Source organism: Amblyomma maculatum, chromosome 7, assembly GCF_055883805.1.
Source record: "Amblyomma maculatum isolate TAMU_Amacu chromosome 7, ASM5588380v1, whole genome shotgun sequence".
NCBI lineage: Eukaryota > Metazoa > Arthropoda > Arachnida > Ixodida > Ixodidae > Amblyomma > Amblyomma maculatum.
The window spans coordinates 101,632,127-101,649,033 of NC_139350.1; the positions used below are offsets into that span (position 1 = coordinate 101,632,127).

Here is a 16,907-nt window from a genome sequence, read left to right on the forward strand (position 1 = left end):
CCGCAAAATGGTTCTTTAAAGAATCCGGAAATTCCTTTTATCCATTCCTATAGCAAAATCGGGTATGGCAAGTCCAAGCTTCCCTTGGCGCAAGGTACGCAAAAACGGATCTTTAACGCTGCGGAGGAACATGAACCTATTTACCTTTATGAAGCATTTTTTACCCTCTCGGTTCAGTACCTGGCTTCACTGGCGAAGTTATCCCCAGACGGAATATTAGAGTTCGGAGCCCAGCAGAAGAAGATTTTAAATGCTGCAGGCGAAGCTCGCGGACTTAGAGTAAAGAAGAAGACAGTGCATAGCTTTGGCAGGACGCGCTTTCGACTCGCTCGGGAACCATGTCTGTCTTCTCGCGGCGGCTTGGTCCCGGCGGTGACACGACTTGTGACGTCTTGCTACGAACGGCCGACGGCTCCGCGTTCAACACCCACCGATCATTCTTATGCAGGGGAAAGCCTTTCCTTCGGGTGGCGCTTGGCCCGGAATACGGTTCCACCAAATGGCCACTGCTGAAGGGTGTCTCGGCAGCTGACCTCGGCCTACTCCTTGTTTATTACGACATGGGCGAGGTAAGCCTACGCGCCGGGAACAAGAGTGTAGAATGTGGGCAGGAAGAAAAAAACGAGGTTGAGCCATCAGGTTTCACCAGCGGCTACCATAGAAACCTAGAGAGCGTAGAATTATAGGAAATTTCACCAAACTCTGTGAAATGTAACAATAACAGTACTACAATGCTGCATCCTCACAATTCATGGCAATGCATGTGACTAAACGCAAGATTCAGACTCGCACATTTCCCAGTCCTGCCTTCTTTCACCTCAATTAGCCAGTAATCTATGCCTCCTTGGCTTGTCATTTACTGCCGGCCAGAGCCAGCCTTGACCAAATCGGGGGTGCTGTGCTCGCAACCCCTCACCCGAACCACTCAATATTCATTCAAAGGAGCAGCCCTGCCCTGCGCAGTCCAGAATCTGGTCTTCAAGACCGTATCCTACTCAGCGTAAGACATGCCTCCCGCACTGCCCCTTTCTCCTATGGGATAAAGTTGTCACTCACTCATAGGGCTTGCTCAAGTAGAAAGGGTGTTCTGCCTCTATAAGAAATAAGGTTTCCCCGAGGCATGCCTAGGGCAATGGTATTGACGGAGGAACCCGTCTTTAGAGCAGAAGCTGTACCTGGTCCATGGCAAACCTCTGCCATCTGGCATAGAACGTTTTATCTTCACGCGGTTCAGCGGAACCATGTCCGTGACGTCATGCCACGTGACTCACCGCACCTCCCAGTGCAGGTGCAATGTGCGGAGCAGGCGGTGTACGCGTTGTGGTCAAGGCCTAATTGAGAGTAGGTGCCCACCAAAAGGCGAAATACTACAGCTTCCTTTTCCCAGAGATCAACGTAAAGAAACGAAATTTAAAATTCTTGAGGCACTTAATACTACTTAAGAGCTATAAGGAAAACGCTGTTGAAGTTGCGCCTATTGTAGTGCTATTTTCACAAAACTCCGCAGATCATACAGTGCAGGAGAGCAGCTTCTTCCGTGCCGGATTCGGAGTAGCTCCACTAGGCGGCGAGGTGCGCGTTCGTTCCCACTTGGTATTCATAGTTGGCGGCAGCTGACGTGCGATACGCTACCTCCTGAAGTCTGAGGTGACACTATCTTCGTCGTGTCCCTGTGTTGCCATGGAGACAGCGAAAACGCTAGACAAGGAGAAATAAATAATAGCTCTCACGTGCCAGGCGTGGCCTAGGATGTTAACGTGCTCGGCTGGTGATCGGAGGGGTAGGAGTTTTATTCGTAGTGGAGGAGGATTTTGAAACATGAAGCAGTAGCTTTACTGTTCGAGGTCTGCAGCTCTCTTCGGCGAGCGCTGCCCATGACCTGCAAGTTTCAGGCAAGGTCAAACTTAGACTGCATGAAAAAAACACGGACTGAGACAGAAAACACTAACACACGTAGAGCGCAGCACCAACTTGCCCGCCAGAAAACCCTTCGTCAAACTTATTATTAACAGTTTGAAGAACCACTGGATAGCCTGTGGTCGAGCCAAAGCATAGAAAATTCAAGGCCAAGTCAACAGTGAAAATCTTTTCAAGATCAATCCGAGGACATCAAGCTCATTTTAAGGTCGCTTCAAGTTCAACCAAAATATTGTCACGTGATTGAGTTTTGGCACGTCTAGGAATAAGTCGACATACGGTGTTCGCGTATTTGGCCGTGAGGTCGGGCGTTCAGGCGAGCACAGAATGATTGATAGGAAAAAATGTATTTGCCCCTAGAAAAAGCCGACCGCACCGACCCGCGGCGCGCAGGCCTTAGAGACGGGGCTGCCGCGTTAAATACTGTCGGCCAAGCCTTGACGTATATAGCAGCCTTCGCCGCCAGATGGACGATGTTCCGCTGGAGCTCAGAATCCGGGATAAGATATAGGGTCTCCCAATTCTCTCTACTGGCTATATTTTGTCCCACCTCAGGAGAGTGGAGGCATTGTTGTCCCGAAGGAGTATGGCCCGCAGCTCACCTTAACCGTTCTTGATCAAGGGCTGCCTGCTCCCTCCGGCGGTCGTGATCGAGCCCGGATACTCCGGCAAAGTAGTCGGGCTTCGTACCACTGCACCATTGTGTTGCTATCCTATGACAGAGAATATTTTAGCTTGGTTTCAGAAGGTTTAACGTCCCAAAGCGACTCATGCTATGAGAGAAGCTGTAGTGGAAGGCTCCAGATAAATCGATCAAATGGGGTTTTCAATGTGCACTGATATTTCACAGCACAGCAGAAAAATCTCGCGAATATACGAGATGCAGAACAAGAAACATTGCCTTTTACATCGAAGCTCTTTGGGACCCATCCTTCCGCTTCGCAGCCTTGCCATTCTCCCTCGTAACTAGTTCCACAAATAAATAGATAAATTACATCTAGACACTGGGCCTCCATTCCCTGTGAATTTTTGTGGACAGACCCACCAGACTTTGTGTATTCGTTTATAGGAAAGGAAAGGCAGAGACTGTCACGATTTAACGCAACGGCCTTTTTTAGCTCATGGTCGAAATCTCGCGTGCGCAAGATCTGTTCGCAAGATTGTGCGAGATGTGTCATTGTCTGGCGTTGTTGCCATCTGCAATCCACACTTAAATATGCGCCAAGGAACGCCGCACGATAGGTGCGACATTGTACCTTCCACACAAACTTGCCGAAGAAAGTGTTACAGGTACACCGCCTTCCCTTTCCGCAAACCAATTATCAGAAACAATTGTGAAAGATTATGTGCGTTTCCCTTCCTGTGAACTTATTATTATTTTTAATAGCACTGCAATGAGTTGAGTTCAACTGCAACGAACATGCTCCAAGGAAAGGAAATCATTGCGCGGGGCACGAGTTTCGGCCTTGCTGGATCGGTGGCGGCGGATCTCGATATGTACACCGCCCGAGCCTAAATGCAGAGCCACCGCTGTTCGTCCACTGCGAACCCCCCTTCTTGCGACACGCATTAACATCCCATCAATCCACACCAATTTTAGCAGTCGACTGTGTCCAATGAAGCGGAGTCAAATTCCGGCCTCGGCGGCTGCGTTTCGATGGAGGCGAAACGGAGTGGCGTCCGTGTGCTGTGCGATGTCAGTGCACGTTAAAGAACTCCAGGTAGTCGAACTTTCCGGAAACCTCCACTACGGCGTCTCTCATAACCTGACTCGCTTTGGGATGTTAAACCCCAGAAACCAAAATAAATAAAACATATATATATATATAGACAAACAGGAATTTCTTACTAGTTATGCGGGAGAACATCCGGTTCTTCTCGCTTGATATGCCTCCCACGGCTGTGACAACCTCGCGAAATACTTGCATAGACGCATTTAAGAAAAAGGCATTGGTGCAGCGAGTCGAACTTGTATCCGTCTATTTTTCCTACTTCAAACTTTCTTTATGACAATAAAGAACTGTTAGTGGAGTGTGTCTTGAAGGAGTAACATGTCTGAAAAATAAAACGTCTGAAATTGCACATACATACCTTCCCCGAAGTCTTTGCCTCAGTTTATCATGCTTAAACGGGTGATGAGCAGCGCTCGAATTTCGCATTAGGAATTGACGTTATCGTCGGCAATTTTGTACGGCAGTAAAACGAACTATTTTTATTATCGGTGAAGCTGCGCATTGACAACAACAATGTGGCTGAAGTGCTGGCGGCGGCCGACATGCTGCTCATGGATGAGGCGCGCGACCTGGGCCTGGACTACGTGCTGAAGAACATTGACATCGACGACTGCCTCGGCATGGCGCAACCAGCGCAGGATCAGCACTGGCCGAGGTTCCACGACAACGTGTTCTCCTTCGTACGCGAGCAATTTGATGCGGTGAGCGAAGACTTAGTTGGTCTGTGATGGGTTGAGGTGTAGTAGTAGTAGTGGTATATTAGTAGTAGTAGTAGAAGACTTTATTAAAACGCAACACTTAGGCGCCTAATACATAGGTATATTACGTCAAAAGTAGAAAGCTTATCTCATGCGTAGGAATTATGACCAATAGTGAGCCTTCACCGTCCATGTTACATAATATTGATAACGTCACTACGCCGGTATACGATCCCACACAGCATGTAAGAAAATATGTAGTCAAGAATAACGAAAGGCAAACTCGTGTGACCTTTAATGGTCTTGTGAGCAGAGTCATATAATGACTCATATACTGCGACGTATCATCCTTCAGCGCTTAGAAAGCACATTATTATAAGGTAAGCAGTCCGTAAAAATAATACCTCTAGTGATAATTTTTATTCTTGTAATCATGACTCATATTACACCAAGCATGGGGCCATCGTACTTTAAGGTGTAGTGTTTAGAAAACCATTGCGCATAGTGATGTGTAATTAGTAATAATCATTATGCGACGTCCCCTAATAAAGCCCTTCACGAACTATTTTAACGATTTCGAAATCTCGCATATAAGCTGTGGTAAAAGACTGCCTGCAGAATTGTTTCCTCCTGATTAAAGCGTAACCTCTACTTTCGAAATGAAATCATTTCTTTTCTCCTTACAGTCTTATATGGTTCCTAACTCAAGGAATTATATTAATGCTATTTACAATTTACTTAGAGTGTGACACTTTGTACGAAGTATTAGAGGTCTGAGCGGAACATTATCATTAATATTTTGGGCAGGAAGCTGTAGAAGAGGGTTTATTAAAGCCAGCGTGAACAGTTCTTTCGCCAGAAAAAAAAAGCGTTTCAGATACTAGCTTAAAAGTCGCAAAAGATACTAACTATAACCCTCTGTATCCATCACTGGTTAACGATATTAGCAGGGATTAGAGGCTGTTTTTTAGCATTCCTTTTTATTGCTAAACATTTTTTTTTGTTTGACTGATGATATATTCAAAGAATGTTTTACCGCCTTCTCCAATGCTACATGCTCTAAGCTGCCGTCCGTTTATATGAAAGCGATATACATGAATGATCTTCCACGCGAAGCGGCGACCGTCGTCAATCCGGCTCACTTTAATTTTGCTGCCGAAAACTATCCATATCTGAAATAATATCGTTCTATAATCCCACCCCTCCTGTAAAATTTTCCTTGCAGACCTTTCCACAAAATTGAATGAACTTTGCTCTTGCTTTTACGCATTTATTGCTGACCCAGATAGCCAGGTTATCGGCAATTAATATAATCTGGCGCCTTCGGAATTATGCAGCGCACCCCGCCTTTTGTGTGGTTTGTGCAGGCGTGGCGTAGGAGCAGCGAGTTTCAAGAGGTTCCGGCTCCGCTGGTCGTCGAGCTATTTTCCTCGAGCGAACTCAACGTGCGCGACGAGGTCGACTTGTTGTACGCCATCCGCCGCTGGTTCACGCGAAGCCGGATGTCCGCAGCAGAGCTGGAAGACAGCCTGCCTTTCCTGCTGCAGTGCCCGCGCATCGGCCTCTGCTCAGAAACGTGAGTGACACGTTCCGTGGGCGCATCACTACTAAAGCGCGCTGCACGCCATCGGAAGTAAATGTGACTTTGCGCTTTTCTGATAGCATCTACTCAACTGCTGTTTGCATTGCAGCACAAAAGCGAGCAAACAAGCTCAGCTGAACCTTAAAACAGCACTGTCAGTCTGCGATGTATCAGCGGTTAAGGACCTCTCCTGTACTGACGGGAGCACCTGGGTTCCATACTGACCGCGGCGCCTCCTTTTTGATGGCAGCAAAATGCCATGTGCATGTACTTCACTAGGGCGCCTCAAATAGCTGAACTGCAATGGAGAATTCAACCTCATAAGCAAAACAAACTTCTCTTCCGTGAAATTTAGAATATTTGAACGGATACAGAAAGAGAAAGCTTATTAACACTTACAAACGACAAATCGATGAACGTACATTCCAAAGGAGCCTTCAGTCCGTGATTTATAGCAAAGTAATATACTTCAAAGCACTTGTAAGCACTTCAGAACCAAAATTAGTTGAAGCCGTACCTTTGGTAGGAGCTCTGTTCAGAGTCCTCTCATAAAACAAGCACTTCGTCACCTTATCCCTCTTACTGGAGGCCAGCAGAGACATAGCTGAACAAATTGCCTCATTTCTCTAAACAGTGCACAAAATCTAGAGGGCCAGCTAATTCTTCAAGACTAGCCTCACCAGCCTGCCGTCCCTTTCAACAAAATAACGCCCGTGCCACCGCCGAAGAAATGGCGCTTCCCCATCTGCAGGTACTTGATCACAAAGATACTTCCACGTGAGGAGGCGCAGGCTCCGTTGCGCTGGGCACATGGCCCGAGCCGGAGTGCGGCGAGCCTCGTCAAAGAAGCATCGCTTCCAAAAAACAGACATTCTTGCTATAATTTGATCCTGTATGCACAAGGAAGACTGCTACTGACATTGACGTCAGTGGCTGAAAATGTTTGCCTTAGTCCAAAATCGACGCAGTTAGAATTGATGGAATAGTAAGCAGAAATCGCCAGCTTGCAAAAGAGTGGCGGTATGTAGAAAAAGATCAAGAGGAGGCAAGACGCCCACAAACGCACACTTACAAGTTGATTTCGTCGAGCAATTCGAGGCATATATAACTGATGTCAGCTACAAATTATTTGTTGAAGGAAACCGGCACATGTACAAAATATTTCTACAGACCAGGAAGAAGCGGGCATTGGCGCGATCAGGAGCGCTTGCTCTAGGCCCGCAGCGATTCAGTAAACGTCATCTCACGGTCATAGAACATCTTCTCTCTGTCCTCTGTTATCCTGTTTTCATCGGCTTGCCCACCAGTAAACTTGGTTGGAGGTTCCAGTTATGCCATTGTTACCCCTCATCCTGGCCCCGAGCTTCGGCGCCCTGAAAACTTCTTGTGTCGTCGGCAGAAGGTTAGGAAGCATATCATGGCTGATTCCCCAGCCTGTAGGGCCCAGCAAGAAAGACCTTGCCGTTTCTCCGCCCCAACCTCCGCTCCGACCACACAACACAACACACGACACAAGACTCCCGAGACGCCACACATGACCACAAGACACAACGCGAGAACCGGACGACCATGCGTGACTCGACTGACCAGACGTGCCGATCAAAGGCACCACGACCCAAGATGCCGCTTAACTTGAAAACATATTCACCTGCCTATGCCATCCGGTACGTGCCTTGGCCTCCGTAATCGGGTCTTGACAACCTGTCGCCCGACAGCGGCCTGGGTAAGCTTCATCGGGAATCTTCATCTTCTCCTTCTCTTCATCTTGTTCTTCAGCCATACAGACACGCCCGTCGTTATGCTATGGTCTCATCAACATAGGCAAACTTCCAATCGCTCGCTGGCCCCTGGCAATGTTACAGAGGAGAAAGAAGCGGGCAATGGCGCAGACAGGAGCTCTCGCGCTATGCCCGCAAGGATTCGGTAAACGTCATCTCACGGCCATCGAACATCTTCTATCTTTCCTCTGTTATCCTGTTTTCATTGACATGCCACCTCGTAACAACATCAAAAGGAAATAAAAACATTTCATGGAAGGAAGACCTTAAACTGGCTGGACCTGTTAAGTACAGACAAATTTATAAAATCAATCAATCTCACAAATTACCAGAGACAATCTTTAAAAAGGAGAATGCTATCAGGCACGATTGCCGATCAGTATGGCAGGTCACAACCGGAAAAAACTACAAAGGTAAAACAAAACAACGTCTCCTTCTGGGTGAAAGAAAAATATTTCAAAAGGCACCACGTTATACCAGAGAAAACCGTATAGCTGAGAAAAGCCTCTCCAGAATTAAAATATAGACAGAAAGAGGAACGAAGTCAGAATAAAACTAAAAAGAGTCATAAAAACACCAAAAAAGTTGGCAGTGGTTTAGTTCTGGTGAAAGCTAGTTGAGTTGCGAAAGCAACAGCTACATGGCTCACTCTCCGCTCTTCTGCGCCGCTGAGCGGCGGCCGCGCTCTCCTTCTCCGGACGGAAAGAGCGATGCGCAGCTTAAAGACGCGATCGGTCCCCGGCCCCGATGGGATAATAAAGAAAATGCTAAGAAACCTAGACGACTCCTCTATAACGGAACTCACCAACTACATTCAAGAAGCATGGATAGCGGTCTTCTCCCCCAGCAGTGGAAAACTGCAAACGTTGTGCTCATTTCAAATCCAGGCAAACCACCGAAAATTCAGAAATTGGAAAACCTCAGACCGGTTTCTCTAACCTCATGCACTGGAAAACTCATGGAACGCGTAATCCAAACAAGGCTAACAAACATCATGGAGCAAAGCGACCTGTGGCCGCACGAGATGGTCGGGTTCCGACAGGACCTGTGCACGCAGGACCTGATGCTTCGTTTATAACACGATATCACTGACTCAAAATCCAGAGGCGCGAAGGTAATTTTAGCACTAGATCTAACAAAAGCATTTGAGAAAGTAGAACACCAGGCAGTTCTCGCGGGACTGTGGGACTTAAGAATCAGCGAGAGGACATATTATTACATAAGGGATATCTCCTGACAAAGAGGAGATTGAAACTAAAATTTCAGGATCTAGGATCCCCCACTGTCCACCTGGGCAGTAACGGAATGCCACAAGGCTCGGTGCCCTCCCTTTCCTCTTAAACGTGGTGATGAGAGGCCTTCTCGCCACCCTTAAGGTCATAAAAGATCTCAAGTTCAATATGTACGCCGATGACATTAATCTCTGGATTAACAATGGCAGTGACGGCATCATAAGAACGCCTACAGGCGACGGCGGACACCGTTGTGTCCTACGCGGCCGAAAGGGGTCTCGCGTGCTCCCTGCAAAATTCCGATCTTTTCATATATAGCCAAAAATCAATGAGATACAAGTGCGACTATAACTTCGAAATTAAGGTCGACGGCAAAACCGTACGAAAAGTCCAGCAAAACAGATTCCTCGGATTTCTTATTCAAGAGGACGGGTCTAACGACGGAACTGTAAAAAAAACTCACACATACGCGACGCAGGTAACAGGGATATTTAGTAGGACTGCACTCAAAGGCAGATGCCTGATAAGGCGGATAAAAAGCGTACAGAATCAGCCAAATATGCTATGCTTCACCGTTCTCAACATCAGGACCAATGGAAAAGACAAGATAGACGCGCTCATCATGCGTTGCGTCAAGAGGGCTCTGGGTCCACATCTACGGAACGCCTGCTCGAAATGGGCGTGCATAACAGCTGGACGGAACTTGTTGAAGCGGTGACAATCGCCCAACATGAGAGATTAAGTAGGCTAAGCACGGGTCGAACCATTTTAGAATGGGTGGGTCGAAAAGCAGATAGGGGCGCAGCCGACAAGGTTGCCCTGCCGCTTCAATGTCGCGAGAACATGATTGTCGCTCCTCTCCCTAGCAACATGCACCCAGAATACCACAAGGAGAGAAGAGAAAAGGAACCAGGAGCACTGGTTAAAAGAGAGAAAGGATTCAGAGTAAAAGAAGTAGCCTACGTATATACTGGAAGCGGCCGATTGGGGACGCCAGTCGCCGCGGTAGTCGATGGTAGCTGCTCACCAGTCGTCTCTGCCACCGTCCGGAAAAGAAACATGGACATGGTTGAAGACGTTGCTATAACGCTCGCTGGCGTCGGAACGAAGGCAAGATTGATCTTTTATCATCATCATCATCATCATCATCATCATCATCATCATCATCAGCCGGACTATACACACTGCAGGGCGAAGGCCTTTTCCATATTTCTCCAATTCACCCGGTTCTGTGCCAGCTGCATCCACTTGACCCCTGCAAACTTCTTAACTTCTTCCGCCCACATAACTTTCTGCCGCTCCCTGCCACGCTTTCCTTCCGTTGGAATCCAGTTTGGTACCCTGAGCGGCCATCAGTTATCTTTTCTTCGCACTATATGTCCTGTCCATGTCCATTTCTTCTTAATTTCCGCACCGGTCGTCTCTGCCACCTTCCGGAGCAGAAACATAGACACGGTTGAAGACGTTGCAATAATGCTCGCTTGCGTCGGAACAAAGGCAAGATTGATCTTTCGCGGCAGTAAAACTGCTATCTGAAATATCGGAAAAGGCAGGGTCTCGAAAGAAGCCGCCCGCCTTCTATCCGCTGGAGTTAAAATCGATCGCAAAATCACTCTAATTTGGGCCACAGCACACACATCCGTCCCAGGCAACGAAGCGGCCCATGATTTAGCGCGATATCTCTACTTCCGGGCAAACGCGAAGCCGCCCGACTGTCAGGATATGGAGGAGCGCTTGCAAACCTATAACGAAGTCATCGAAAATTATAGCTTAGGCAGTCATCTCATGGCGCCACCGAATCGTAGCTTAATAATAAAGAAGATATAGCCTGCAGTGATTAAAAGCCGAAAACTTTCCAAAACCTGTCTGGTAGTTTCACACCCAGATAGATGAGAAACAAAATTATAAATGCAAACCCTGCGAAGCGATGGGGGACCCTCGAGTATATTCTTTGGAAATGCCCTTAGTCTGAGAAACCTGGGAAACCCTGCTGCGAAGCGACGTCCCCGCTGACCAGCAAACAGCCGTCCGCTTGGCGGCTGAGGCCGCGATTAACCGATGTTTATTCGCTAGCCCTTTGCCCCGGAGGTTCCAGCCCTTGCACCTCAGGCCTACGTGCCAGGAGCGGGGAGTAGAGGGCCTCCTAAACCGGTGGAAAATAATGTTTTAATCAATCAATCACCGGGGAGGGGGGACGCGGCCGCGACGGCACATTTGACACACCAGCTGCTGCCTGTGATGTCACGCGGCTCCTCGCATATTCGTAGCATGGCCCGCGCTGTGCCACGCGTAATTGTGCAACGACTAGCGTAGTGTTGCTTGCGCAACAAAAATTATAGAAACCTAAAAAAATAGGTCAAGAAAGGAAAAAGAATGCGAAGCAAGCGCATTCAAGCATTTTGAACCGATGAAAAGCCAGACCTTCACGAGAGCTGACAGAAAAACGATCTTTTTCAAAAACAGAACAAGCGCATTAAAATAAAGACAAACACGAACGGAAGACACATCACCAAAGCAGGCCAAAGCAGAAGCTACACATGACCTTCCATAGACGAAAAGTCTTTATCCAACAAGGAATAGAACGCTTGCAAATGCAAAATGCAATTATTGTTTGAATAATGCTTTTTAAAGGATTTTCTGTAGTTATCTGATCCTCTCCAGCTGATTTCCCCCTTTTCATAGTTTCTAGTGCTTTCTTGACCTCGTCCTTCGTCACTGGTGGAACGTCTGACTGTTTTTCCCTACCGCCAATCTCATTACGGGCCTGACTACTTTGGCTACTGTACAGATCTGTATAGAACTCCTCAGCTACTTTGACTATCTTTTCCATATTAGTGATGACGTTGCCCGCCTTGTCCCTTATCACATACATCTGGTTTTTGCCTGTGCCCAATTTCTTCTTTACCGCTTTAAGGCTTCCACCGTTCTTTACAGCATGCTCAATTTTCTCCATTTTATACTTCCTTATATCGGCCACCTTGCGCTTATTGATTAGCTTTGATATCGCGGCCAATTCGATCTGGTATGTTGGATTGGAAGCTTTCATACTCTGGCGTTTCTTAATCAAATCTTTCGTCTCCTTAGACAGCTTACCGGTATCCTCTCTAACTATCCTACCGCCTACTTCTACCGCGCACTCAGTAATGATATCTCTGAAATTATTGTTCCTTGTCTCCAGGGTAATGTCGTCATCCTCAGATTTGCTGAAGGACGGGGGGGATATCGTGCTAGAAAAACTGGCCACCCTGTATACGCAGTGCCTGGTGCCATCGACGGTACCGGAACCATGGAAGAATGCAAACATCATCCTCATTCACAAGAAAGGGGACTCTAAGGACCTTAAAATTACAGACCAATAAGCTTACTGTCTGTTACGTATAAGGTATTTACTAAGGTAGTCGCTAATAGAATCAGGACAACCTTAGACTGCAATCAAGCAAAGGATCAAGCAGGGTTTCGGAAACGGTACTCTACTATCGATCATATCCATACCATCAATCAGGTGATAGAAAAATGCTCGGAATATAACCAGCCCTTATACATAGCATTCATTGATTATGAGAAAGCATTTGTCTCAGTTGAAACCTCGGCGGTGATGCAGGCATTGCGAAATCAGGGGGTAGATGAGCCGTACGTGAAAGTGCTGGAAGATATATATAGTGGCTGCACAGCAACCATAGTTCTGCATAAAGAAAGTAACAAAATTCCCATAAAGAAAGGTGTTAGGCAAGGAGATACAATCTCCCCAGTACTATTCACAGCTTGTTTAGAGGGAGTATTCAGAGACTTCGAACGGGAGCAGTTAGGGATAAGGGTAGATGGAGAATACCTCAGTAATCTGCGATTTGCTGATGACATTGCCTTGCTAAGCAACTCAGGGGATGAACTGCAAATAATGATTGATGACCTAGACAGGAAAAGTAGAAAGGTAGGCTTGAAAATCAATATGCCGAAGACTAAGGTAATGTTCAACAGCCTCGGGAAGGAACAGCAGTTTACATTAGGTAGCGAAATACTGGAAGTAGTAGGCGAATATGTCTACTTAGGACAGGTAGTAACCGCAGATCCGGACCATGAAAAGGAAATATCAAGAAGAATAAGATTGGGATGGAGCGCATTTGGCAAGCACTCGCAGATTATGACTAGTAGCTTACCGGTATCGCTCAAGAGGAAAGTATACAACAGTTGCATCTTGCCTATACTCACCTATGGGGCTGAAACGTGGAGGCTAACCAGGAGAGTTCTACTTAAGTTGAGGACAACCCAGAGGGCTATGGAACGAAAAATGGTAGGGGTAACATTAAGAGATAGAAAGCGTGCAGAGTGGGTCAGAGAAATAACTCAAGTTACTGACATTCTAGTAGAAATTAAGAAGAAGAAATGGGCATGGGCAGGACATGTAGTGCGAAGAGAGGATAACCGATGGTCGCTGAGGGTGACAAACTGGATTCCAAGGGAAGGAAAGCGTAGCAGGGGGCGGCAGAAAGTTAGGTGGGCGGATGAGATTAAGAGGTTCACAGGGGTCAAGTGGATGCAGCTAGCACAGAACCGGGTTAAGTGGAGAAATATGGGAGAGGCCTTCGCCCTGCAGTGGGTATAATCAGGCTGATGATGATGATGATGATGATGATGAAAGGATTTTCTGCTCCGCACGTGAAACGAAAGCTTCAATACTGCAGCTACTACGAGCCTTCGGCATAGTGCTCTCTATTTATTGCTTCTGCTGAGGCTTTTCTGAGCCGCACGGTTTGTGCTGGTGTGACCTGGTGCCTTTTGAATCGAAAGCTTCACTACGGCAGCTGGTACGAGCCTTCAGCGTAGCGCCCGCTTTCGCATTGACAGATACTGCGTTTTCCCTTTTTTGATAAGCCAATTTACAATGAAATCGAAACCTCCAGTGCGTATAGTATTGCAGGTCTTCGCGTGACACTAAATTTGCCCTTCGTATGACCTTGAGCTAAATAACTGTGGGTGTAAACGATTTCTTGGTGTTCCTCCCAAATGTATATAGTGCCTCCTTTTAACTAAAACCTAACTTAAATGGAAAGGCAGTAATTGCACCGTTGTTGAAATGCTTGTAAGGCCTGGTTAGGTATAGGTGCTCACAACTACATGGCATCCACTCAAATGTTAGAATGCCCTACTACTGTGCTGGGCTACTGCGTTTTGATGAAGGAGAAACAGAGAGGCGTCCGTGTGTAGTGCACTCCTTTCTGATAAAAATTCGACGACACTTTGGCGACTAAAGTGATGAAAGTTGAAAGCCTGAGTGGTGCATTCTGCTACGCGATTTTACCGGGTGCGCAGCGTTATTTAGTATTTATTTAAGTAATTACTCAACTGTCACTGATTAGTAATTATAGTTTATTTGCCATCAATCATTATGTACATAATTAGTAAAAAATAAATTATTGTTCCATATGTCATCAATGAATAATGAAATAAATTTAAATAATAAATAATTTCTTATAATTATTTATAAAATAGGAATTAGCAAATAATTAGTAACTTGGCATTGATGGGCTTATGACCTTAAAAGGCACGCATTCGCGCATACTGTAGTCCGGGTTGCATGGCTACAATTAGTAATAATTACTCGTTACGAAACTGTCACTCTTTAGTAATAAGCAAATAATTAGCAATTAGTGTTCAGTAAATAGGAAAGTATATGGTTTATTGCGCAACTGCTATCTATCAGTAATAATTATATAACTAGTCAATTATTACTAATTATAAATTGATTAGTAGATGGCCATATAAGGCACACGTTCGCGCATACTGTGGTGCTGAGTGATATGGCGAGACCTCCATGACGTCATCTCGTCTCGACCAAACAGAGCCGCCGCAAAAGTGTGACACTTTTGCTGACAACGATGAGGCTATAAAGGCCTTCGCCCTAATACCAACAATATTGATAAAATCGCTTCACGAAAGGAAAAGGGGCTAGTATTTGTCATACTTGTTTCGCCATCGAAACACAGCCGCCGGCGTTCGGGAGTGAACCTGGGTACTCCGACAGAGTAGACAGTCGTCTTACCACAGCACCGACGCGGCCGGGCAACAATTCCCTTCTTCCCGCTTTCACTTCTACCTGGCTCTCTTCCCTTACGGCGCGGATGAAGTGCCCACAGAAGAAGTTTGACAGATACTGGCCTTTCCCTTGTGAACCAAACATTAACAGATACGCAGCTCTGGGTTTTGCGATGTCACCTTGAACAGCCTTGAAGGTCAAAGACAGATAACTTCCCCCTTCCTTTCTTATCAACTAATGTACAATATACAATAGAAAATATGAAAACTGATCTAGACCTGATTAGGTGTAGGTGTCCGCAATTACGTGGCATCGACTCAAAGGTATAAGGCTCCTTATTCACAAAACATAATTCACGATTCGTCAGCGATCCCGACCACTGCGGCGGCGTTTAAATTGAGACGAACGTAAGAGGCGTCCGTGTGCTATGCGATGTCAGCTCTTGCTAATGACTCCCAGGTTGTTTAAATTACTCCGTAGCCCTCCACTACAGCTAGTCTTTCGCTTTTCACTTTCGCTCCCACCTTCCTCCTTTCCTTTACGGCGCGATTTAGATGTCGACAGAAGCAAGTGTGACCGATACTGCGTCTTTCCCTTCATGTGAACCAAAGAAAAAAGTCGTAAGCGTCACGGAGGTTCTCACGCTTAACAATGTTGCAAGACTAAACCAGATGTTGGCGCTTTCCATTCTTCTAAACGTATATACAATATACTAGAAAAAATGTGCAAAATTGATGTTCACTTAGGTAAATGTAGGTTTTCCCAAAAACCTAAATAAATAAAAATTAAAAAAAAGCTAGAGATTGAAGCTAGAGGCTATCGCAGCAAGATACAGCTCTCCTTCTATGACTTGATTCAAACCATGCTTAAACCCCCCCCCCCCAGTTTTTCAATGTTTTGTAACGAGAGCTACACTACACTACCTAACCGAGCATTTCACTCTGTGTGAGAGAGGCCACTTGTGGGCATGCGGAAAGCCGGAGAGGAGCAACACGTGTGCTCCGCACGACGTCAGAGTTCGCCGCGGCCACGTACCGACTCCACTGCCGACGCAGCAAAGACGCCCGAACAAAGAGACGAGCGTCTTGCCAAGTGGAGACACCAATACTCAGAGCAGCAGAGACAACCGAACAAAGGGAATGATGTCTTGCAAGCGGAGATGTCAGAATGCAGAGCCTCATGATAATAAATATGTTCTCAGGAATAGGAAGGTGCAGAATGTTAAACTTGCTCTGTGGACACATGAGTCATGCTGTAAGGTAAGGAGGAAGGTTGGACAGAAAGCGAAAAAAGAGAAATAGGAGCCGTAGTAGAGGGCTACGGAATAATTTCGACCACCTGGTGAGCTTGCGCTGACATCGCACAGCGCACAGACGCTTCTCCGTTTCGTCTCCATAGAAACGCAACCGCCGTCAGAGCTTCAAAAGCAGCGCATAGCAGCATAGAGAGAATGTGCGTAAGAAGGCGAAGAGCGCAGCGGAGACGTGCGAACAGAGAGGAACGGCTTGCCAAAGGGGGATGTCAGACTGCCGAAAGCAATGAACCGCATAGCAGTCGAGATGGGGCGTATGGAAGAGTTCAGTCAATGGGAACCAACAGAAGTGGATGTGAAGGCACGTCGGGTGGCTGATCATTTGAAGTTCCGAAAATGCATCTACGCGCAGAACATTTGACACAAACATTGCGAGCAGTCCGTTTGGACACAGGAGGAGGAGGTGGAAAGCATTTTACCGCATAACTAAGAGTCAAGGATGTCCTGGGCCACGGTCACCAAGGCCAACTCATCTTTTAGCTGGTCAGAGGCTAACCAAGCCCACCACGCAGAGGGAGGAGTGTTTGGAAAGTGAGGAGATTAAATTGCGACATGGCATGGAAACATGCAATGCTCCAAGTTTTATTAGCGTTCAGAACAATTTAGGCATGTGGAGGAATGTCT

The 16,907-nt window shown here is 46.6% G+C and overlaps 1 protein-coding gene across 1 annotated transcript in view; it reads left to right on the forward strand.

Annotated features, from left to right (window-relative positions):
* Positions 1 to 338: 338 nt before the first annotated feature.
* The window catches only part of LOC146184161 (kelch repeat and BTB domain-containing protein 12-like), a 28,624-nt gene continuing 12,055 nt past the window's right edge, over positions 339 to 16,907 (forward strand). Inside the window, exons 1-3 of the mRNA XM_084608501.1 lie at positions 339 to 569; positions 4,145 to 4,351; positions 5,716 to 5,924. Coding sequence (XP_084464627.1) covers positions 339 to 569; positions 4,145 to 4,351; positions 5,716 to 5,924 — 647 coding nt within the window. The remainder of the gene's footprint in view (positions 570 to 4,144; positions 4,352 to 5,715; positions 5,925 to 16,907) is intronic.